This window comes from Rhodnius prolixus, unplaced genomic scaffold (assembly GCF_049639745.1).
Source record: "Rhodnius prolixus isolate KJV_2025 unplaced genomic scaffold, Rpr scaffold_6, whole genome shotgun sequence".
In the NCBI taxonomy this organism is placed as follows: Eukaryota; Metazoa; Arthropoda; class Insecta; order Hemiptera; family Reduviidae; genus Rhodnius; species Rhodnius prolixus.
Genome location: NW_027411634.1, coordinates 38,077,560 through 38,102,321, shown reverse-complemented (window position 1 = coordinate 38,102,321; position 24,762 = coordinate 38,077,560). Strand labels below are relative to the sequence as shown.

The 24,762-nt window shown below is 31.1% G+C and overlaps 3 protein-coding genes across 12 annotated transcripts in view; 2 read left to right on the top strand and 1 right to left on the bottom strand.

Annotated features, from left to right (window-relative positions):
• The first annotated feature begins 813 nt into the window (after positions 1-813).
• LOC141460558 (FHF complex subunit HOOK interacting protein 2A-like) lies at positions 814-12,964 on the top strand. 5 transcript variants are annotated; one of them, XM_074140702.1, is made up of 14 exons: positions 816-1,024; positions 2,122-2,262; positions 2,334-2,552; positions 2,641-2,769; positions 4,301-4,678; positions 6,086-6,279; positions 7,266-7,353; positions 7,430-7,592; positions 7,901-8,043; positions 8,331-8,424; positions 8,518-8,575; positions 8,685-8,931; positions 10,610-10,866; positions 11,892-12,964. In XM_074140702.1, exons 1-14 carry the CDS (start codon positions 971-973, stop codon positions 12,001-12,003), a joined length of 2,277 nt encoding a protein of 758 aa, XP_073996803.1. In that variant the 5' UTR covers positions 816-970; the 3' UTR covers positions 12,004-12,964. The 5 variants fall into 5 exon arrangements, with proteins under 5 accessions (XP_073996806.1, XP_073996803.1, XP_073996805.1 ...); XM_074140704.1 differs by having other exon boundaries at positions 824-1,024; positions 2,058-2,262; XM_074140703.1 differs by lacking the exon at positions 816-1,024 and adding an exon at positions 1,826-2,005.
• Positions 12,033-23,766, bottom strand: NANS (N-acetylneuraminic acid synthase). Of its 3 annotated transcripts, XR_012462142.1 has the most exons (7): positions 23,250-23,766; positions 18,534-18,667; positions 18,086-18,301; positions 17,223-17,346; positions 16,922-17,148; positions 15,258-15,679; positions 12,033-12,936 (listed from the first exon to the last, which is right to left on the bottom strand). XR_012462142.1 is itself a non-coding variant. In XM_074140738.1 (6 exons), the coding sequence occupies exons 1-6, from the start codon at positions 23,254-23,256 to the stop codon at positions 15,320-15,322; spliced, it is 1,068 nt and encodes a 355-aa protein (XP_073996839.1). In that variant the 5' UTR covers positions 23,257-23,766; the 3' UTR covers positions 12,033-15,319. The 3 variants fall into 3 exon arrangements, 2 of the variants coding, with proteins under 2 accessions (XP_073996839.1, XP_073996840.1); XM_074140738.1 differs by having other exon boundaries at positions 12,033-15,679; XM_074140739.1 differs by lacking the exon at positions 23,250-23,766 and having other exon boundaries at positions 12,033-15,679; positions 18,436-18,575.
• Positions 19,014-24,762, top strand: part of LOC141460548 (uncharacterized) — a 51,530-nt gene continuing 45,781 nt past the window's right edge. For 2 of the 4 annotated variants that reach the window (XR_012462132.1, XR_012462131.1), the window contains exon 1: positions 21,533-21,662. Coding sequence is in view for 2 of the 4 variants with exons in the window: in XM_074140669.1 (XP_073996770.1) it covers positions 21,555-21,662 (108 nt within the window). In the remaining 2 variants the exon portion in view is untranslated. Of the gene's footprint in view, positions 19,174-21,260; positions 21,400-21,516; positions 21,663-24,762 lie in introns of those variants that run through there. The other 2 variants (XM_074140669.1, XM_074140670.1) reach the window with 2 other exon arrangements.

Genomic DNA, 24,762 nt, shown 5'->3' with positions numbered 1-24,762 from the left:
GCTTATTTCAATAATTAACGCTTGAACTATCTGCTAGGTTTATTTTTTAGAGTTGATACATATCTTAGAGCTTTATAAGCTATATCTTGCTAAGATGAAAGCCTGAGATGATTACACGACAAGAAGAAATCTGATTGATCAGCGACCGGAAGATTATTCAAGAAATTGCTAATTTTCTTTACTAAATTAAATATTTATATAAGTATAATCTATACAACAAATCTTTGGGCAAGAACTCGAAGATCCATGAGAGATTTCTTTGGCTAAATAGAGTTGAGCTCGCTTATCAGGAACAAAAAGGTAATGTTTGAATTTAATTTAATGGTAAATAACTTTTAAAACGCTGACTAATGTAAAATGCTATTAATAACTCATCATACGGTTAAGAATTTTTTATTTTCACTAATACAGCTATAAAGATTTTTTCAAACTTCGTTTGATCATTGCATGAAGAAATTGCTTTTACATTGAAGAAGTGGGGTGAAGCTTATTGTAATGTAATTGAAAAGTGTAATGTTGGACTCATTACCATTATTTAAGACTTATAAGGATTCAAAAAGTGAACAAAATTCCAAATTTGAAGAATATTGATTCAGCCGAAGTGCCATTTAACATAACAAAATTTTTAGATTTTTACGATTTGTTCACACTAGATGGTTGTCAAGAAATAAAAAAATAATTATGTAAATTGTGATAAGAAAAAAATCGTGTGAGTATTCGTACGAGTTTTTTTTATGTCGTAACACCTTAATCTACAATTTATTTTAATTAATATGTAAGATCAACTCAATCATTTTACCATAACTGTGAAACTGTTCAGAGAAGTGGAACAGTATGTAATGTCCTTTCATAAATACACGTGTTCATTCATAGTTTTGGAACGGAGTAGGTGGCATATGCTGAAGTTGGACAACACTCTAAGAATGTGTTAATGTAGTTAGAAGTGGTAGAATGTAGTCTATTTTTCAATATGGATATATTTAACAAACATTTTAGGAACTTTCATCGTAGATTTTCAGCGAAGGTAAATATTAAATTAGTTAAAAATAACGTTTCTGCTCCATTGCTTACAAAAAGTATATTTAGACGAAAAAAGTTGTTGCATAATTGTGGAAACTAGGTAATACGTAATCGCGAACATATCGTGTTATCAAATGCATTATCTTTATTCAAGTGATAATTTTTCTTTTGTTGAAAAGCTTGAGATTTTAATTCTCTTTAAAAAATATTTCTCGATGTTTTATTGAAGCTAAAGGCAAATATAATTTGAATTTTTGAGCGACATTGTATTTACAAATAACTGTAAAACCTGTAATTAGACTTGCACATTAATCATTTTAATTCCTAAACAATTTAATATCTAAATCCCTTGAACATATGTCCTGTTGTTCACAAAATTAGTTTAAAATTGATAAAACCTCGTTGAATTTTTGTTTTATGGTCAAGCCAAAATTAACATAGAATTCCAAAAACTGATAACATTTTTCTAGTTGAAAAATGCTTTTTGCGAGGGGGCGTACAAAATTAGTTTCTAAATTTCCCACTTACCTCAACTTTGTTAAACTCCTGTTTAAAGTAGATATTTAATCCAATATTGAAGACATTTTGTGTTGGCGCTTTTCGACGATTTGTTTCCACGAAACATTGATGCAGATTTGAGATTTTATTACAAAGATGTCTCTATTTATTTGAATTTTTCTTTATTGAACTGAGAATTTGAGTAATAAATTTTTACAATATTTAAACAAATATTCAGAATATTGAAACGAGAAAGATTTTTTTCTGCTAAATATTAAGTTGTTTATCTTGTCTTGTTGTAATAGTTTTGATAAAAAAGTTTGGTTAAAAGGAAAATAACTTGAAACCTTCTTAGTGTTTATAACTTTGGACCTACCCTTTTATAATGTTTAATTGATAAAAGCAAGGAAATTTTAAATGATGAAATAGTAAACCATAAACAATGCTTGGCAGATTTTCCACTGCTCTTCAAAATGCCGTTGATGTGGTGAGGCAATTTATTTCATACATTTGTGTTTGTTTTGCATTTTCGGCTGTAGAGGTGCACAATGTTGAGAAATAAAATAATATTTCCATAATAAAATATTATTTATTTACGATCAGTTGGCTCCACCGCCTCCATTACACGAAGATTTTGTTTACCATTGGAAAAAGTTGATGAAACATTATCTGGAAGTGACAAATAATAAAAATGTACCAATTGAGATGACAAACATACCTGCTCGCCTAGATCAACTCCTAAAGGTGAGAGATCCAGTGCTAATAGAAGAAGTGATTAACATTTAAGTTATTTACAGTTGGTTATTGTAAAACAGATTTTAATAAAAGAAGATGAAGAAATGCATTTAGTTGGCCATCCGGGTCCATGTCTAGAATATTTCTTACAACATGGATTACTCAACTTACTCGCAACTTTGGCCTCATCTGATCAACCACCTGGCATTAGGCAACATGTTCTGCAGTTTGTATCGAAATTTCTTTCGAATGTTAAAACACCAGTGCTGGGTCATACTAGCGTTTACCCACCATTGCAGGTTATATTATTTTCTTATGACTTGTTGAATAACATATTTTTTTATAGTTTAATTTATTAATTTACAGTTTATTTTTATTGCATTTTAGAGGCTTATCCATCAATGTGACGGATGTAATCAAACGCCAAACGAATTATATGAAGTTCAGTATTTACTTGGACTAGCTGCTCTACTTAGAAAGAATCCTCACATAGTTTCTGTCTTCACAGCTAATTCAGTAAATTTTCTTTAAATAGAAGTTAAATTCATTGTTCTTAATTAAAAACCGAATAAGATTGCACCCTTTAATGAAGAACCATTTACATGAAGAAAAAATCCAGTTAATTTGGAAATCGTAAAGAATGTTTTTTATCTCCTAAAAATAAATTATATAACAAACTTAGAGCATGAAGAAAATTTCAGTGGATTTCATCAGTGAAAAGAGTCATTTTTTTGGTTTGTTCTTAAAAATGCATACTGTTAGTTTAAAAGAACTGTTTCTAAATTCTTTTTTGTTCTACTACTATTTGCTCTTCTTTAACTCTGTAAGAGGCCCTTTTTAAGAGTTTCTAAAAAAAAGCTTATACCTTTCGACAATATCATTATTTCCACTTCCTTTTACTACTCTGTTGGTGAGACATGAGTTCTTATCAAATTTGCTACTAAGAGTTTTCCCTGAAAATATGTATTTTGAGGTTCCCAGTGTCGATTTTTTTAAAAATTAGTTATTAGCACTATCACTTAAAAAAATCGAAGAAACCTTAAAAATTATCATTTGTTTGAGTACCTCCTTGGGTTATGACAGAAAGTTAACTTGAGTTCATAAGCAGACAGGACAGAAGATATACCACTTTATAAAAGTAAAAAGAGTAAAGTAATCGCCTATTTTTTCAGGCGGGGCTTAACGTCCAACTAGCGATTACGTGTCGTGGACGGGGGGGGGGCGGAAGCTCATACATCGCTATAAACAATTTTTTCTAATAAATAAAAACTAGTCATATGCGGGATTCGAACTGGGGATCTCCAACTTACAAAGCCATGCTCTTGACAACTAGATCAACACCCCCCTACTAACTTTATAATAACAATGTAAAAATATTATATTATCAACAAGCGCTAAATATAAACTTAGTCCCTAGGTTGAAAACTCGACAGAATAATAAATCATGATTGGAATTGTCATTATTCTTTTTTCCTTCTGGATTAATTTATTAATTTGTTACAAAAAACAATGAACAATAATTGTTTAATACTTACGATAAACAAAAAACCGTTTTTCCTATAATCTGAACGAAATATCTATTCCTATCTGCCAATCATGTACAATATGTTGGAGTATAGATAATTTTTTTTTGCTGACAAGTCGGTAACCACAATATTATTCTGTAATAAAAGACTTACCTATGTACATTAATTTACTGAGACTGTTGTGGACAGATTAAATAGAACTATGCGGGGCAGCAAAATGTTCCAATCTGAACGAAACCTCTGTTCTAAATTCTCTGCCGTATCACTGGTTATAGAACTTTACATTATACACTGTTGTCAACATTCAGACTCTGGCGTCTTTTTCTCATTTTCTTCCAGGAAAAAAAAATTACTTTATAGTTGCATAGCGGTAAACAGTTTTAAATTTCAAACAAAATCCGGGAAATTTTTTTTTGAATAGTTCACCACGAAACAGATTTATTTATTATAGTCTTTATCCATTCAAATTTGTTAGTAAATTTTGTATTTTCATTATTCCACTAGATTATGTTTGGGTGTAGGATGAACTGTGCTGTGCGGGTGCAGTTAATGATCTTCCTGGCAGTAAATCTGCACGCAGATCCAGCATATGTAGCAGTGACACGAGTAGTCTCTCAGCATGTCTGTCAGAGGCCAGTAGCAGCACAATTGAGAAAACACTACAACTTCAGCAGCAGCAGCAACAACAACAACAACCACCTCACAACAATCCATTGTTTACTTCATTGGCCACTTCAGCCAGATCTAAGAATGTCAGACTGGTTCCAATTGTACATCAAACACCATTAAGTGGTACTATCACCAGTGAGGACAGTTCTGATGACAGTAGATCCATTGCGGTAGATGAATCAGCACAATTTTCTTTATTGGATTCAGCACTTACATATATTTATTCACCGGTAGTCTTTATTACAACAATTGATTTAGTAATTTATTGTAAAGTTGATAATATGTTAAGTATGTTTTAAAAAAAGCTTTCTATGATTTAATATTTTTGTTTATTTCAAGTAAGCGGCAGAAAAATAGTGTTTTTTTGTAAGGATTATCAATATATATATATATATATATATATATTTTTTTTGGAGGCTTTTGAAGTTGGCTTGGAAAGACATGATAGAGTACTAAATTCTTGCGTCTTGGTTTCTCGATTGGCTTTCTAGTTTGGACTATATTAAATGATGATCTTATAGACTGCAAGGAAATTAAGCGGTTCAGTTAGACGCCTCTCTTCTAACCGGATCTAAATCCGCTGTTTGTGTGAAACTATGTCTGTTCGAATACCGGACAGAAGTCCCATTGAAAATTTATCTTTGGAAATTAAGGAACAATATAAATTTCACTTTAGTAGTCCAAAATAAATCTTGCATTGAGATATTACTGTTTTGGAAGTCCTCTAAAAAAGAAGTTTCTTTGAGGCTTGGATAGAAAGAAAGAAACGTCCATTTATACTATAGATTAAATTACGTGTAACTTGTGATGAAGTAAGATACTGGTCTTTTGAGTTCCAATTATCCTCAGGCAAAATTATTGTAATTTATTCAGTAGCTTTGCATTTTGTATAGATTATTACGGGACTGCTTTTCTACCATGGACATGGCTTTTGCTATTTGACAGCGCACATCTGACCGCTAAGAAGGACCTGAAATTATCCCCAAACATGAAACAATCAAGAGAGTATAAGGTGGATAAGTTGCCGCAACCCTTAACAATTCATTACCTACCTAATGACTAATTTTATGAGCAAAAGGAAGGTAATGCGGAAGGAAGGCCTTTTCAGTTGACAGAAAGAGTCAGATAAAGTCCTAAATTAAATAAAAAACTTGATAAATAGTCAAGGAGTTGGGTTAATAATATCATTAGAAGCTACTCAGCTTCTCCTCACTTGGAACTAGTTGTTGGCTGTTAAGAGAAAAAAACTTGAGAAGTCGATGATGTCAACCGTATAAGGCCTTACCTTACGTAGTTTATATTGCCTGAAAAAGAGGAAGCAAGTGCTCGATCATTTCCAAAAAAATCTGCATTATGAAAGCCAAAGTCATTATGATAGGTCAAAAAACCTGTCGAAGTTAGTTATTTCTCAAAAAACAGTTTTATTTTCTGCCGTCTTTATTATCTCGCTAAAAACCTTAGATTTGTGTAGAAATAGATTGAAAATTTTGTCGCAAGATATGTTTTTTTAGAAAAAAGACATTGAAAGAACATTTAGTACATAAAAAAAATTATTTTTGAACTTTTTTAGAATTTGTTCAAGTAATGAAATAATTCTATTAATGCCCTAAAGATCATTCTTGTTATTTTGTTACTAGGATTGTAGCGTGAGAATAAAAGCGTGTCAGACTGTAATGTTGATTGCTTCAATACCAGATGAGAAACTTGCAGAAGTGGTAGTAACGGATACGTTATTTATTTCAAGAGTGACCGCCAAATTAACAGATCTTTATCATCAGGTGCCCGCCACTGTTGAACTAACACAAATCGATGATATGCATGTATCATGGGGGTGAGTAATTTTTTAAATTTAAAAAATATTAGTATGTTTGAACTTTAATAGTTTGTTCAAACAGTAACATCATAAAGTATGTTAAGGTAACATTTATTAGTGTAATATGGATAAGCTTAAAGCTTACTAACAAATTGTTATGTTTTGACTATACTACTGTGTATAGAATCATGTTGTTAAGGTTTATGATCTAGCAAATAATCTAAAAAAATCATTGAAGAAGTGTAGCGTTGCTCGAATGAAAGCTGTTGTAATATTGGACATGTTGGAAAGTTTATGCCCTGCTGTGTGTTTATGAGTTAAAGAATGTAATGTAAATTTTACATTATACTTAGTCCTTTTTTTATTGCAAGTAATTATCTCCGAATGTTTTCAAATAAAGAGAATTGATAACCTTGTGCGGTTTTAGAAGGTGTGCAAGATGTCCATCTAGTGCTGCAAACACCTTTTAACATGATTCAAAACGTTTTCCAGCCATAAATATTTTTAGATTTGGGAATAGGTGGAAGTTAGAAGTTGTCAAATCGGTGAATAGGGTTTATATTAGGTTTCCTAATGCCTTAACCTTTCTAAAAGCACATTTGTGGCCAGAAGATGAAAGAGATTTTTTTTAAAATCAATTTTCTAAAAAATGTCTCCAAAATAGTCTTGAAACTTCGTTTGCATATTGATCCTCCTGAATCCTTCACTTTTAATTTAAACTTTTTCTCGGAAAATTTTTGAGGGATTTAAAAAACATTATTTTTAACTCCCCAATAAAATGACCTCTGTAAAATATATTAGGCTAATATATGTGCAATTTCAAAACAGACAATTGAATTAGATATGCCGCAGAGTTCCACAGGTAGTTGGTACTATAACTAGTTATTTGGATGACTAAAGTGTAATTTATGGAAGTCTCATAAGTTAGTTTTTAGATTCTGCATGAATATATAAATTTACTCATTAAGTAAATGTGCACATCACGTCATGTTTCTTTTTGTTAGCATGGATACCCCTATGTTAGAATGTTCAACAAAAGATGGTTCCAGTCAGCTTTCGGAATTTCTGTCGTGGTTTGATTTCTGTGATCAGGTAGTTAACCTTTTCTTTTTGTGCATATGACATCAAAATACTATTGATACACAAGTAATTTTTTTATTTCTTTTAGATCATGATCGAAGCACATCCTATAATTAGTGAAGCACTTTCCAAGGAGATAAAAGCTCGATTTCTAGGAGAAGTATTTGCTGTAGATGCTCTAACTGAACCGTTGGCGTTAACAATACTTGCTAAATGTTTTAAAATATCATCTTCTACATTTATGAGCAATGGTTAGTAATTTTTAAGCATTTAATATGTTACTCTAACAATTTTTTTAAAAAAATAGATATCACATGTTGGGTTCTAGAGTAGAAAGAAGTTGCATTTGTTAAAAAGAATCTTTTATACTATTGTATTGACATAAGAAAAAATGGAGGCGTGCTTTGAGATTATTTTTTCGAATAATTAAATATGTTTTAAAAATTTGGAGTTTTAATCTTCGAACCTTGAAATTTGTAGAAAACAAATACAAACTATTTTTAACAAGTAACTGTTGAGAGTTTTTTAAAAAAGTAATTACTAATATTATTTTTTCTAGTATTTTCCAGTTGGCTACTTGATAACTCCAGTGAAAGAGAACCACCTGATTATAAACCACTATTATCGGTCAAACATACTTTATTAAATAATTGGTCTAGTCATAGAGCTGATTTGGTTTTAGAAGCGCTTAGATTATTTGAGGTATGCAATTTTTAATGCAGTAATTAAATTGATAATTTAATAATTTTTAATTCAAGTTATCTAGCCAGCAGCTAGATTCTAACCCAGGATCTCCGTTTAGGAATCTATGCGTTAATCGTTGAGCTAATCCTTTTCTTTATTATTGTTAAGTATTATTGAGCCCTGCCAAGAGGATCGCTATTGTTTTATTTATCTCTAAAGCTGAAAAAGCTGACCTTTTTATTCCTTCTCTACTGATTTCCTTTTAGTATAGTTCATTTTTTTTAAAAATCATGATCCTCTTCCAGGTAATACTTGAGAAAGGACATGAACAGACCTTGCATTCACTTGTATTAGTTTATCTAAAAGATGGGAGTTACTTAGAAAATGTAGACCAATTAGGTATCTAATTAATTTATATATTTTTCATTTTCTAATTATTTAATTAGTTTATAGTAAATGAGTAATTTAGTTTTTGTTTTAATATTTGCAAAGAAAAAGATTTCAAGCCTTCTGTGCATGATCCAAGCAGGATAGAAGGGATTTTAAACAGGTACTAATTCTGTTCAAGCATTAAGCTACCTCCAGCTTCTTTTTACTTTACTACTGATAATTTGAGTAATTAATAAAATATATTTATATTTTATAAAATTTATTTTCAGTTTTTTAACACTAGTACCAGTAAAAGCGTGTAGCTCAGAAAATGGAGGCTATGAACAATATCTGGCAGAATCACAGCGACAGTATAGTGCAGTTTTAGCTAATTCACATCGTACCAACGGCAAAACTTTAGAAGACAGTATAAACGTACAACAGGAATGTAGTAGTAAATCCAAAAACAAGAGAACATTTTATGAAGGGCCATTTCTCAGGGCATTGTTCAAATCATTGGCGAACATACCTAATCAGGTATTTAAATGTCTTATTTTTTTTTAATTTACTTAAGTCATAGCAATTATTCACAATTAATTTATCTTACTATACAGTTGCTTTTTTTCCTTTCTGTTGCCTGTTGTATGAAGAAGTACTGTAATAGCGCTAATTGTTTTTACAAAGTGGTTTCTAATCAGGTTAACTAAAAAAAAAAGAAGAAAAAGTAAATCGCAGATAGTAGTAACTTGATATTTCGTGTAGATTATGCCAGGAAACTTTATAATGACGTCTTAGTCGAAATTAACCCAACAGAAGTATCATTTTACTGTCAGTTTTTTCGAATTGAACAACATTCCGTTAAATGTGAAAATCGAATCATTTATTTCCATTGCAGCCATTCGCTAAACCAATATCATTACATTCTGTTGATCTCCATGGTCATAATATATGTCAATCAATTACTCGAATATTTTGTATAAACTCTTCAGAATAAAGGAAAGTGTGACTTCAAGATAAAGGTAAACAAACTCCAGGCTAAATAAATTGTCTCAAATCTACAACTCGTTGATTTTGACCATTTGTAGTCAAAATTTGGTAGAAGAATGTTCTCTCACTCTCTCTTTTTCTATCTCTGTCATTCACATTTATCTCATTTTTTTAATATTCTCTACAGTGAAACATTGCCGATGATTGTTTTAAGAAAATGGGTCACAAAAAATTTTCGTATCGCTGCTATAGGCTCTTGAACATTCTGCCTCTTGCTCCATATGGAGGGGCGCAAATAAGATTGCAATGAATAAGTTGTAAGTTATTTAATTAAATAAAGTGCTGCTTATCACTTTGGAGGCACCGAAGTTCAATTAATAATGAAAAAACCGATAGAGATCTTGATATGCCCTCAATAATAGACTTGAGGATAGAACAGCACACACACATTTCCAGAGAACCTGCGAACTACAGGGCTAAGCTAGACTACCAACACGGAGAGAAAGCAGATCGATGGCGACTAAAACCTACCTACTAGAGGACGTAATTCCAAACTTACCATACAGCATGTTATAATTTTAAATTGACTCCTTGATTGCATTTTGTTGGTATTATAAGGCAGATTAAGGGTAATTTAATTATAGTATTTTCTTTAATTTCGTCGAAAAATTTAGTACAATTAGTTGTTAATTGAGTTGGCAGCAGAATAAAACTTTTGTTGTTGATTTATCAAATCATTTTCTACCTCAATGTTCACTATTGAGAATTTCGTTTCAATGGATGCAGATGAGCCTTGTAGGCTGACAGTGTATGCTATTAATTTATATATTATCAAATTTTGCGTTTAATGCTCATCGTATATATTAATCGCTTTTCTATTTTTATCAAATAACCCAAATGATACACTGGACAGGACGCCGGGACTTCAAAACGAGACGAATCGAATGCTTATTAGTAAAGTATTTCTGCAAGTTTGATTGACCGAAATTTCCCATTCTTGACTCCAGTAACACGCTATAAGTCGCGTTCAGCATCGAAAATTCTATTTAGAAGAAGGTTTAAAAGAATTGTTTGAATCAGAATTATTCTAGATATTTTCTAAACATGTTTGTTTACTGCATATTTGCTTTACAAATTACTTTTAAAGTTCAATTTTGGCGTGCAGTAACCTCTTATTTTTACTTTTTCGTTTTCTTATTACTAATATTGAATTATTAATTTTGAACAGCCTTACGAGGTGAACTTGGAATTAACTAGCTTGGTGTCACGTCTCTGTTTGCGACCAGAAGAACACTTATCCCGATTCTTGGTGGAAAACGCTGTTGAACAACTGGTACCAGAAGCGGTTACTCTTCATTCAGTAATACAAGGGGTTGTAAACAACCTGGTTTCAGCTGTGATAGATAGGCCACAATATCAAACGCTTTTAAAGCAAACCAGAGCAAGACTAATTGGTGACCAGCCATTAGAGGCTTCTTTGCACAGGTAAATATACAAATTTAATATTACACAACGAAATAGAATTAAATCTGGCGAAAAAAATTCGTTTCCGATAAAACAAAGCCGGATAACTTGGATTAACTTTTTTCCATTTAGTTGGAAGTAAAGGCACAATCGACCATGACTGAAGTCGTGTTGAATTACTCAGATAGTACAAAACTTTTCCTTTTTTCAAACTACCCCCTGCAGCAACCGGAAATGTCTTTTGACTTCCGCGTTCCTACAGCGACACTGGCAAATCTTCTTCACTTCTATTCTTCTAGAAACGCATATCTAATGAATTTGTTGGTTGGAGAAGTTGGGAAGTATTCTTTCTCTTTGAGGCCTTCTGGTGAGATTAGATTAGAATAGTTTCTGTTTGAGATACAGGTCTACCCAATCCTATTTTTTCTCTTTCCCTAGTATTCAGATAGCAACCAGGGAAAAATGCTTTAGGCGCTCCTAGGTCTGAAGATTGCTCGTACACTTGTTACTCCATTCGACAGCTTTCCATAAAGCTTGTTCGACGTTACAGAAAGTCTGCCCTAAACATTTCTCTCTGAGTCACCACTTTATATTTTTTACAAATCATACCAGGAAGTAATGGTAAGGATTAGCTAAGAAGTTAGCGAATACTGGGTTCCAAAGTAGGTTCGAATCCAGCTGCTGGCCCTTAGATTTTCTTTTCTTCCTAGGAGCTTCATACAGCCTACTGCCCGATGATATCAGTGTTGTCTGTAATGAGAGAGCACTGTCCGAAGTCTGGCAGTATACTGAAAAAAGCACCTTGCGCCAATAACCTCAGATGTTGACGTTACTCAGGAACATCTTCCTCAACTATTTCACAATGAGCACGTGTTGATTCAGCAACTGATCTCTCATTTTTATTAATGTGTACCTACTTTCTTTAGATATGGGCAAGATTTACTAAAAATAGATTTTTTTTTTTCACTTTTACTATAAAAAAACTAATTGAAACTCATCAACTCTGTTGAAGTGATAAATTTTGTTTTTTCTATTTGCATTTACAGACAAGAATCCTGGAGTAGCAGTTTTGAAAATATAATAGTTGTTGAGGAATTGTGCAAAGAATTGGCAGCTATTGCTTATGTTAAATATAAGCATTCCGTTGATATTTCGTAACAATGAAATAACTGAGATATGCCTATGTGTCTAATTATTATAAAAATTAAATGGTCTTATATATTTATTTATAATTATGTAAATATAATATGTATTATAGAAAAAAAATTCCCAGTCTATGGAATGTGTAAATAATAATAATAATAAAAATAAAAAAAAGGTAAAATAGTGGGCTACTAATAAATTACCTTGGGAGTTTAATAGAATTGAGAAAATGTTCACTTTATCCAAAGTCCAAAAGATTGAAAATTGAAATAACTAATGTATTTTTTTTATAAAATCATTACATTTCTTTGAAAAAAGAGTACATTTTTTAAGTTACTATAAATCTAACGATTCTTTTATCTTAATCCTTCGATTCTTTAATTTTTGTGATTAAAATTTAAATTAGCTAATTTTAAGTATTGTACGCTTTGAATAAGATGGTCTTTTCTTTTCAAATTTGTTCAAATAATATTGTATAATAATTCAAATTGTTAAAATTGTATTATAATTTCACGAACTCTGGTCGACCCCTTGAAGGTTTAATGGGATAAAGAAGATAAAAGGTCGTTTTCTCTTTCTGCCCTTTACAGATTGCGAGTTGCGAGTCGCATTCTGTCCCTACATATTTGCCTTTCTAGCTCAAAAGTTGGAAGGTGAAGAGGGCTTTCAGAACAACTGTCGGGACCTGCCCACTGAACATAGTCAGAAGTTAACAGTGCTGGGTCGTAATAATGGACAAAAAGTAAAACTCGCAAATATTCAGTTTTATTTAAAATGTACATAGGTAAATATTATTTGTAAATAATAGTTAAATACTTAGTGAATATGTTAAGAAGTGGCAACAAACTTGTTTTCAAGTTAATATTATCAAGATTTTTTTAAATTTTGTAATTGTAACTATGGATAAAATATGTCACCAGCCTGTCTCAATCTTTATTTGACATATACCTAAAAAATTTAAATGAAATTAACATGTTTAACTTCACAAAATGAAGGAAGCGCACGCAACTGAAACGTAATCGACACGTGTGCCAGATTCTACGTGGATTTGATATTAGATTAAGTTGTCCACTTACTTATTTGCTAGATAATTTGTTATGAAGCTTAAGGGATGCTATTTTAAAATATTTACATACCATAAATATTTTATCGTTAAAATTGCTTACTATTTTATTTCTTATTTTTTTCAACTGTAACCAAAGTACAACAAGCGAAAGAGATGAGATATATGAAAATCATTATCATTTTAATCACATTTTATTTTAAATTTTTCTAAGATAATTTTATAGTTACCTTAATTTTACTGAGATTTATTTTAATTGAACTGGTTACCAGATTAGATAGTTAATTTTTAGTGGAATAAAAATTAAAATAAAGAAATTATTTTAGACGTTTATATTGGAGATGTTGAATGTTTCAAAAAGTTCTGTGTAAAAATGATGAAATTTAAAGGCAGTAACTAAAATTGATGAATAAATTGTTTTAGAATACTTTTATGAGAATTGAATTGAATTGAAAAAGTTTATTTACAATTTAGAATCAGTTGTACAAATCAGTACCCCGGAGGTACACAACACTATGTCCAATTTTAAATTGTTTACTGGAGAGCAAATGAAAGAGTTTTTTCGCGGTTTTTTCTTACTTAGGCTGGAAACATAGTGGAGCGGCGAGCAAAGCGGCGATGATAGCGAAGAGCAAAGCGGCGATGATAGCGAAGAGCAAAGCGGCGAAAACAAACACTAGAAATAGATAGAGTTGCTCTATCTTCGCTTTGCTCGCCACTATGCGCGGTCCCATATGTTAACTTCTGTTTGATTTCGCCGCTTTGCTCTTCGCTATCATCGCCGCTTTGCTCGCCGCTCCACTATGTTTCCAGCCTTATAAGCCCACGGGAGTTATCTTGCTAAAATCTTTGGTCGATAATAAGTAAGATATGTTAGATGCACCATAAGTGGCGGTTCAGTAATAAAAAAAAATATTGTATCAGAAACATTAAAAAAATAAATTTTGAAAAATGGACTTAGTGTTGTATTCCTCCGGGGTACTGAAATATATATACAAAGGAGGTTTCAGGCTGCATTGCTTATGTACCCTCCACAACTTTCTTTTATGAGATTGTTTTAATCATAAAATTATGCAAAAACTGAGGTTTGAAGAAATCAACCTTTATATATAAACTTTTGTACAAGCCTCGTTATAATTCAATATCGAAAAAAAATGTAGGTACAATTTTTATAAATCTAAATTGCAGTAAATTTAGGAAATGAAGTTTAAATATGTTTCATGTGATATTTTTTTTTTATTGTATGTGTATATTTTAGATAAATATAATATGAAAAATATATGTATTTCCTGCCACTTATTATAAATATATTGAATACGGTTCTTGAAGTCGATCTAATGAAATGCTTTTAAAATTCTTACACTATATTTCTTCACATTCATTTATTTATCTGAAAATCAACCTTTTTTTTTTCTTCAGTATGTTACTTGGGATTTTTTGGATCTTTCTTCAGATAATTTTATATAATATTATCATTTCCTTTCTTTGTTTTAAGTTAAAGCGAGTCAAAATCTTAGAAATGGCCAGAAATAATTGAGCCTGCATTATTGTGAATAACCTCTTATGAAAAAGGTTCTCCCGAACACGTTAACGTTAGCGTTAGTGAAAAGGGTACCCTGCCTAAAATAACTCACTGTTTCCCCAACTTATCTTATAGTTCTTACACTTAGAACTGACAGACTTGTCGCTCTTTTGTAGATACTACCTACCCAATTCTGCCGAGCAATCTACCCAGAGAAAAGAAACTTCGCACCTCCTTGACTAATCCTTTTGTTAATTTTCTAACCTAAAGATACCTGTCATTGCCTTTCCAACGCTTCTCCAACTCTTTCGTCTTACAGTACGTATCTTGTCACAAATAACCTGCAACCCCTTATTCTGTCCAAAGAAAGATTTTTTTAAACTATTACATTAAATTGTCGGATAAGATTAAGCTTCTAGCTTCTAGCTTAGTGTTAACAGTCATATCTTTGGTTCTAGCAGTAATTTTATCTATGATTTCTAAAAAAGTCTGTACGGTCTGATAAGAAATTGTAGTTACTTCTCATTCTGGAATTTTTATGAATGATACGACATTATGTGAGAGAGAAAGTGATGTGGGATTAAAAAATTCATTATCGGATGCTTTCTTTCAATGTTAAGACTTACGCTAGAAAAAAAAATTATATACAGTTTCCTCTGAATCAAATAAAAGTATTAAACTTACCTCTAAAGCTAACATTTTCAGTATTGTTTTCCATAATACATTAGTAAACAATAAATCGTAAACTAAGTTTCTAAATCTTCTGCATTTATAACTTGATCTTCATCTAAATTGTGCTTGAGTTTTTTCTTTAATACTTTATAAATATTACTTGGAGTAATTCCTTTTAATCTAGCTACTTTTACTTTAATATCTGTGCTTTTAAGTGTATGCCCTTTTGGTAGAAATTTGGCTGCTACTACACATTTTCCAAGTTTGTTGTAACAATCAATTTCGCATGGTTGGATCTGTTTTATGCCATTGCCTAAAGCTCCTTCAATTTCTCTAATACTATCCACCATATTCTTGAAATTATTTGGAGTTAAAGAACATTTATGATCATTTCCTTTCCATGAATTATCTAATGTTATATGTCTTTCTACAATCTGAAATTAATAATTAAAAAAAAAAAGGGTTACAACTTATATTGATGATATTGGATATAAGCCATATTGATTTTGCTTTGTATTTATAGAAACAGAAAAAGAAAATTAAACAAATAAAAGCAAAAGAAGACTTGTTTTCTGCCCTTTCGTTCATTCAATCGTCATGTAAGAAGACTTTTCCAATAGTCATATGTAGAAATATAACATATTATTTCCCATATTGCCTATTTATAAATTTTATTTTTCGTAAAAGTCTTGCGCTATTACTGGTGGAATAGTTGTTTAGTCCTGATTTGTCCACTGCTCGAGATCTCACAGTCTCATAAAAACAGGAAAAAGTATTCTTTTCAGTAACGATTCGGTCATAGTAATAAAGAGTTGCAGCTCTTCGAAGGCCGACCCCTGGAAGCAGATATATTCAAAGAACTCAGGACCCCTGAAGGATTCAGAAATAGAAAACTTTAATGTCGAAGAGCATTTAGTGAAGTGCTGGTATTATTTGTACATCCAAGGCCCTTCCTGTCCATATAGTCTCCTAAAAGAAACACTTCTTTCATTTACACAAAAACTAGCCTAAGGTAGAACCTGAACAACTGTGTTCATAGAATTCGTACAAATCACTTAGTAACCTTAAGGGACGTCAGCCCAAGTTCTTCAACTCTAAGCCTGTTCCAACCAAAGATCCTGAACCTAATCTTCGCGTGCCCCAAATAATCCATCTTGGGATGGACGAAAGGTGTTTCCTCCTCTATCTCATAACCCTTTCAAACATTTTCTTGTACAGGAACCATAACGTCAAGACTAAGTGCTCTTTACCGAGTGCTCGGTAATAGATCAAACTAACCATCAGAGACCTGTGCTTGAAAAACAAAATCATTTTGCTATAGATCCTTTAAGGTTCGTTTTCAGCGTTTTTGACTGCCAGCAAACCACCAGCTCATCGATAAAGATAAAAAGTGTGAAACCTTAATACTGAACCGTAGGCACTCGTGAGACACGTTAACGGCATGTACGGTTCAAATTAAGGGGAGATAAGCCTACCAATTTACCTACCTCCATACATAACCACCGTTAACAAGAAATTTTGAGTTCAGAAGGGTACCTCAGGTGTTTTGTTTATGCTTCTCTCTATGAAAATAGAATAAGAATTTTTCAACAAAATAAAAATATTGAAATAAATTTAATCTACGTATGTAGTAATTTTAATTTTAAATCCTAAGTGTAATAATAAATTTTCCTTACCTTCGCTCCAAGCGCTACAGCAGCTAATGTTATGTTATAATTTTCTTCATGACCCGAGTAGCCAATAACGATATCGGAAAATCTCTCACGAAATTTGGTAATAACATTAATATTTGCTTCAGTTGAAGGTGTTGGATAAGCAGAAATACAATGGAGTAGGGCAAATTGTGAATGAAACTTCTTAACCAGGTTGTAAATGTTTTCAACACTTTCCATTGTCTGCATACCTAATTTTTTGGTGAACAAGCAATTTTTAATCATTTAAAATTGTTTACGATGTTTTTGTAAAATAAGAATATACCTGTAGAAATAATTAATGGTACTTGAGTAGCGGCTGCTTTTTCAATGAGTAAAATATTATCTGCATCGCCGGATCCAATCTTTATAAAAGGTACACTCAGTGACAGTAAAAAATCTAATGAAATCTGTAAAGAAACGTTTTGCTAAACGTGTTTATTATTGCTACTTTTTTTAAATAACGAAAGTGCCATTTTATTTAATGGAATTTTCAGTATTTCTCGGTAATGCTTTTAACAATTTTTGTATATTCCACGGATTCTTAGACTTAAAACTTCCACTTTTTAGAAAAAGGTATGGTAATGATTTGTGTATCTGTGCTCTAAGTTTGGGCTCAAATGGGAACGTGCCAGCAATGACGTGGTGATTGTACATCTATCTTTCCAGAGTAGCTGGTTGTCAGCTACAAAATGACTCTACAGTGCTCAGTTAGAAGGGATTTACGAAAATAGATCAGTATTTTAAAAGAATACCGTAAGACGTGGAGGATTCATATCTAGCCTGACTAGAACAGTTCTGCTTAATTTTGACAGGAATCATGGCTCATCATTTATCCCCTTCTAATCCGAACTCTTCCAAATGTAAAGAGTCTGAAGTAAGTATACCAAAAGTTTTAATTGAATCTTACTCTGAAAGAAGAGGTTCATCATGCCTTGCTAAACGTGGTTACTTTTTACTCCAATTTACCAAGCATCTCTTAATATTTATTGAGGAAAACTTATATAGTGTAAGTCTTTACATTTCCCAATGTTTTCCGATGAATACGCAATAAATAAAGTTAGTTGCAATCATAATACTTTCTGAAAAAGAAATAGAGTGAGGTATATGTGTCATTTGTTCGTAAATTATAAATAAATTTGTATTTACTGGATCCATGGCTGAAGCTGTGAATAATATTCCCATTTCTTCAGCATATTTTTGAAGAATTAAATATTGATCTTCAGAAAATTCTAAATGCTTTTTATGATCACCGTAAGTTTGTCCCCATGAATTTTTATTTTTGTAAGGTGCTTCTAACGCTTGCTTAGTAAACTTTTCGTAGAGGCAACTTTTTTGAAATTTAACACAATCTGCGCCGCTTTCCTGCAAAAGAAACATAACATTTTTTTAACTGATAAATAGTATTAGATATTACTTCCAAACTATTGAAAATCAAAAACTACTATATTTTCTAGCATGTAGCTTCTGAAACATTTTTTATGAAACGGGCAACTTACAATATGCATATACGTACATATGTATCTCAATAATTATGTATTTAAGAAGAAGACCTTATTAGTAACTAGTCTACTTTCCTTCAAAAGTTTCAACTGACCATAGCGCATTTAATTAGTGTTTTTGCAATATTCATATCTCCTTGATGATTTTGTCCTATTTCTGCTATTATAAAGCAAGGGCAATTACTTCCTAGTCTTTTGTCTTCAGTAATTCTCCAATTCGAAGCCATACCTATGATTATAATAATAAATTATAAGTAAAACATTAATGCGATTGAGGAGAAGTAAAAGAAGTCATATTAATTCTTTTTAGTAAAAAAATTCGAAGTTTTAAAATATTTAATAAAGTTCAAATTCAAATTGTTAAACTGTATTCACGACAAAAGTTTGCTTCCATAGAGTGCATTAGCTAATTATTTATTGTAAAGGTCTTTCTTTAGTGCTTTAATTTTTTAAATTTTCATTTTTTTAGCAATAAAATTTATTACTAACTTTAATAACAATTTTTTTTAAAAAAATACTCTGTTTCTAAAAAATATGTTGATGTAGTTGGCATATGTAACTGTAACTGAATAAGCGCCGACATTGCTATTATATTAGTTTTAACAGTGAATTAAGTCCAGGAGTGAGTTGATTTAATAATTTATTCCTTGTTCAAACAATTTATAATTGTATATAATAATATTTAGTTGCGTTAGTAAATACTTTACTTCCAGAAAAGAAGCAGATTATTGCAAGGTAAGATAAATATGAAATTCATTACATAACGTAATATCCTTCATTTCCCGCGCAGTTGTCATGTTTAGGGGAATGCCCCACATTTAAAAAATTCTTTGTCTCAGTATAATTTTTCTGGTTTTCTTTGATGATTTTGGTGTCATTAGTAGAAATGAGTGAAAGTATTGCCTTGTCAACTTCGCTGTTTTATGGAGATTCTGAAGAAAAGTGTCAAGTTCCGAACAAAGTGCAAAATACAAAAGGCCGAAAATGCATTATGCCGTACGTTCCGAGAAATTTGTTACATGGCCCAAACATATTATGGAAAGTTTTTAAAAAACAAGACGAAGCTTTGGAATTTATGAAAAGTTGCAAGGATGGCTTAATGTGTTTTGCTTTTGAACATTTTGGAACGGGTCGTTTATTCCTCGTTGCCCATCCAGAAGTGTTCTGGCATTATGACGTGCAAAGAGATTCGAATTCAAGAAGTACTTATGAAATTATCCCTGAATTTACTGCTTGTAAAATTTATATAGATTTAGAATTCGATATTATTTTAAATAAAGTTTGTGATGGATTTAAAATGGTAGATATATTTATTAATCTTCTAAGGTTTTATTTGAAAACAATTTGGGATATGAATTGTGGAAAGGAGCATATCCTCATTCTTGATTCCACAACAAATTCGAAATTCAGCAGACATTTAATTTTTAATTTGCCTAGTATGTGTTTTACCAATAGTTACCAAGTTGGTTTTTTTGTTAAATATGTTTGTCAGAATATTAAAAGTATTATAGACAGTGGTTTGGTGCCAGAAAATATGATAAAACAATTTACAATTGATGATTTTTATAGTCTAAAAGTCATTGATGCCAAGGGTAATTCGAGAATATTTTGTGATGAAGGAGTTTACACAAAGAACAGACACTTCCGATTATATGGTTCTACAAAAAAAGGGAAACATTCAAACCTAGTTTTGAGCCCAGATAATTTATTTCAGTGTAGGAATGAATTAGAGATTTTTTTGAGTTCATTAATTACATTCATTGATGTACCAGATGTTAGAACACTGGAGCTCCAAGATAAGTTTATTGAAAAGAGGGGTGTTCCAAAACCAATAAATTTGCCAAATAAAGAAGTAAACCCTAGTCCATATCCAATTTTGGATAAATTCATTACTGATCTAGTGATGCCCGGAAAAATTTATAGAAGTGTATACTTTGGAGCGAAGAAGATTTTAGTGTATGATGTCGTTGGAAATCGCTACTGTGGCAACATTAAACGAGAACATAAAAGTAATAATGTTAAATATGTAGTCGATCTGAATGAATGCTTCTATTATCAAAAATGTTATGATTACGAGTGTTTCAATTATCGTTCTGAGAAAGTTCCATTACCATATGAAGTAATATTCAAAATTACGGATAACTCTGATATAGACAGCAATAATGCCAATAATCTAGGAGTGTTCGGACTTTCTTCTTCTGATATTGAACAAGTATTAGATGCAATTGAAGCTGTTGGGCATTGTTTTGATAATGTACCAAAAAAAGAACTGAAAAAATTTCCTTCTTTTGGATTAAGTGATGAAGACTTTATGAATGTAAATTATTAATGCTTTATCGCTGCAAAAAGAATAAAATTGTAGCCCTTGTGTTATATTAAGAATTTCAAGTGATTAAATTATAATTGTTATGTTTAATAACCATATTTATTTTTTGCTTTTATAAAAGGTTTAAAGTGGTTAGAAAGTTGTTTATTATATTTCTCACATAACAGTTTAAGAATAGATCTTTAAAAAAAAATGTTTTGGAGGAAAGCCCTATTCAAAGAGGATTATCCTTGAGACGTGTTAAGATACGTAATAAATAATATTAATGGTAAGCTTTGACCTCAAAAATGCTTTTTATAATCTGCTAGTTCATAATACAAATAATAGAAATGTGAAGCCCAAAACAATGTATAAAAAAATTATAAAAACAATATATTGATAATAAAGCACTAACATTTGTAGAAGATGAACTAATCCAATAAATATTAGAATAAAAGACTGTTGTTCCGTCAGTAGACAGTAAATTCTTAGGGAGGGATTCGAAAGAAATTTATCTGAAAGATCTGCATAAATTGGACGGATTTAAAAGTAGTATTTATAGTAGTAGTAGACAAGTAAAAATCGAACCTTAACAGAAGTAGTATTACTACAGAAAACTTGCAAAATTTTAAAAATAAGGACAAGATTGTTCAAAGGTCAGCTATTGTTTTATTATTCTGAATGAATTATCTTAAATTTTTATAATACTGATGAGGCAGTTTAGATATTTTTTTTTTTTTTTTGCTCCTATTTGTTCAAAATTTTTGTTTCAGAGTTTTAAGAAAATACAGTCTAGGATAATTTTATAAAAATGGATACGGAAAATTCCAATATTACTTCTATTAAAAGCTTAGATGAACATTCTACAATAATCAGGAGTCCATTAAAAGATTTCACCAATACCACTCGACTAGATGAGGTAAGCTTCATATTTTTTTTTTTTCGTAGAATCTAACATTTGTAGTTTACGATATCAGCACAGTGAAATGCACATTACTTGAATTTTGTTTTATTAGCTTTGTTAATTTCATACAATCTTCAGCGAAAGGTGGGTGACAAGTTTTTTATTTTGGCTAGTTGAAAGTATTATAATCATTTTGAGTTTTCTCAGTAATATACGCTTGAGATTCCGGGCGTCCTACAGTTAATCTAGGTATCTAACGAAAAATCGCGGAAAGATCAACTTCGATATTTCGCTTAGCTGCCAACAGAGGATACCACAATAAGATTTGGTCAAAATCAGGCAAGTGGAAGGAAGTTCCACTTTACTAATAGTTTTTTCAATATTTGAGATTTTTCCAAAAACGGCTCCTTTTGATATTTAAAATTGTTGCATAATTTATATAAGCAGATCAATAGCGATTATTTAAAAGATTATTTTTGAAACATTTGATTAAAGATATTTAGGAGAAAATGTGAGTAGATGCCCTCCCAAGTGAGAACTATCTAATGCCCCATTTTTTGTTTAGCACCTCCAGATAAAATTAAATTTAATGAAAATCCCTCAACTGGAAGTATCTCTGTACTCAATGGATTGTTCACTTTCTCAAAAATAGCTGAGTTTTAGAGCAGTTCTTAGGGTATGGTTGGGATAGGCTTCTCGTAAAGTTACGTTTTAGTATAATGTATAGTTCCGAATTGTATGTGTTGACTTGAATTAAATGACTCAAATGTTGTCTCCTTCACCTCCCAACAGAATCTAATGGATTTTTAAGGGCCCAGGCCAGTTTCTTCTGGTGGCGGGATGTAGCCTTGCTCGGGTATTCGTTTCTTCAGTCTTCACCTAAACTAGGTTAACTTTATTTTCTTTTCTTAGGTTCTTAAGTTTACTGAGGCATTTCCAAACCTATCATGAGCTGAGTACACTTAAGCTCAGCGTACTAATGGTGGTATTCCATATGTCGTAAAGGATCCCCTGTCCCTTTTCCCGAGGAGCTTAAACTGGGATAATTTATTGTTTAGGCATTGAATTACCTATTTGGTACTTTATTCATAGATTTAGATAATGGACTACCTATTGAAACATCTATCTTTTACATTTGTTTTGCCGGCTGTTTCTGTCAAAGACTTTCAAACAACCGAAGTTTAACGTTAAACATACTTTCAAAAGTAAAAATAATAATAAAAAATTGAGTACTTGTCTTCTACTTCCTGTATGCAATTAATGTATATCTTTATACTTCATTGCAAGATTTTTAGAAGTTTTACACCAACAATATCACCCAGAAAAAATAAAAGGAAATTATAATTACTTTTTTGAATCGCTACATTTTCATTTGGTGTTAAGTTAGTTCTGTGTAGCGGAACAAGTTTCCGGCTAAAAAATTCTGTTTAATAAATCGAATCTTTATTAACTGATAAGAAATTTATTTCTCCTTGTAGAAATTGATTTGTTAGCAATAAACAATGCTAAAGCAAAGGCAATTTTAAAAGGTACCATTATATTTTTATTTATTTATTTTTTTGGAGCATACTAGGGTAGAATAAACACTTTATCTTTACTCACTGTGCATGTAGTAATTTCCTTGGAATTTAGACACATGTAACGAAATCAATGTTTTTAAGTTTGGCGATTTGTAAAGAGAGGGGGCATTATGTACTGTAGCGACCTCTATCTCTAAACTCCAGCCTTATCCAGCCCCCTCTCCTTTCACTCCAGTAAAAGCGATATTGTGGCCCTGTATTACGACACGGCAACTTGACAATTTTTTGATTAAAAAAAAAATGTGCTTTAGTTTTTTAGATGATTCTTATTGAAGTCATTGCTTAAACGGAATATTATCTTTGAATAGAGTTGTTTCAAATTGTACTGTACATAAATTAATCATAGTAGGGAATCAATAACAGCTGTGCGTGTGTCCGGTTTGATCATGTATGAAATATGACTTGATAATAATTATTTTTTAAATAAAGTGCGGCACTCCATTTGAAACTATCCATATATAAAAGATATCAATTTTAGATTAGTTTTACGCGATTCTAGTGGGCCACCTCTTTTCTAAAGGTAAGATAATTTTTTTAGTTGAATAGGTTATGTGTTCTTTTACTTACAGCCGTTTGATAGTAAACTTGGGCCATTTAATTTTTTTTTTGTTGATTTATTTTTAACTTTGATGCATAATATGTATTTCGAAGTTTATTTTCAGCCTTTATATTGAATTATTAAATTTGACATTGCCTGTTTGTGAATTTTAATATCTGTTTACTTACTTGCCTCATGTTTCTTTTTCTAATTCACACCCAAGACTATTTACAAAAAGAAAGCTTTAATGATAGAGATAATAACTTATTTAATTATTTGCTAATTACTTTTTGTTAATCCTAAAAAGACACGCTTTTAATCTGTGACTCAGTGGAACGGCTGCAATTGTCCTTCAAAAAAAGCAGAATGTACTACTTTTTCTATTATTTTTTGACACACCTTTTTTTTAACATCTTGTAACACCTGTGAAGATGTTCTGCTACTTTTTGGCATAAAAGTAAATTTGGAACCATAAGTGTATGATTTAGTAATTTCAAATTTTATAAAACGTTTTCTCAAAAAACAGAAACAAAAAAAGAAAATCCAATTATTTATCTATTAGCAACTTTAAAGGCATTCCTGGTTGAATTCAGTTATTTTTTCCCATCAAGAGATAAATGTTTGGTAAATGTAGGTGATGTTCCTAAACTATGGTTTGTTCTTGAAATGTACACTCATGGTTAATAATGTAGTGAATCATTCTTAGGATGACTTCATTGTTCTTAATGTTCCAGAAAAATCTCCATTAATTAAAATTCTTTACCAAACAAGCTATGAAACTCTTTTTTTATAATTATTTTATTTTTTAATCTTAAGCTTTTAATAATATGAATATCTTTCTCAATAATTGCAAGTTTTATTTGCTTTGATCATAAAGAAAGTTGCTTTCAAATAGTTATTCGTGAGTAGGTAAAACTTTCTACAATTATAACATTTTCTATTATTAAATTATCTATACTATTTGATTTTTTCTTCCTGTGAGGAGTATTTCTATTTC

What these genes read in the sequence shown, in the direction of transcription:
- NANS (XM_074140738.1), bottom strand. An exon ending in CACTAATTAAATGCGCTATG is followed by an intron (nt 18,302 to 18,533) that starts GTCAGTTGAAAC and finishes TTTCTTTTGCAG; the next exon opens with GAAAGCGGCGCAGATTGTGT. An exon ending in CTGTAGCGCTTGGAGCGAAG is followed by an intron (nt 15,680 to 16,921) that starts GTAAGGAAAATT and finishes TATTAATTTCAG; the next exon opens with ATTGTAGAAAGACATATAAC.
- LOC141460558 (XM_074140702.1), top strand. Translation starts at nt 971, where the DNA reads ATGGATATATTTAACAAACATTTTAGGAACTTTCATCGTAGATTTTCA. An exon ending in GCCTAGATCAACTCCTAAAG is followed by an intron (nt 2,263 to 2,333) that starts GTGAGAGATCCA and finishes ATTGTAAAACAG; the next exon opens with ATTTTAATAAAAGAAGATGA. An exon ending in ATAGAAGGGATTTTAAACAG is followed by an intron (nt 8,576 to 8,684) that starts GTACTAATTCTG and finishes ATTTATTTTCAG; the next exon opens with TTTTTTAACACTAGTACCAG.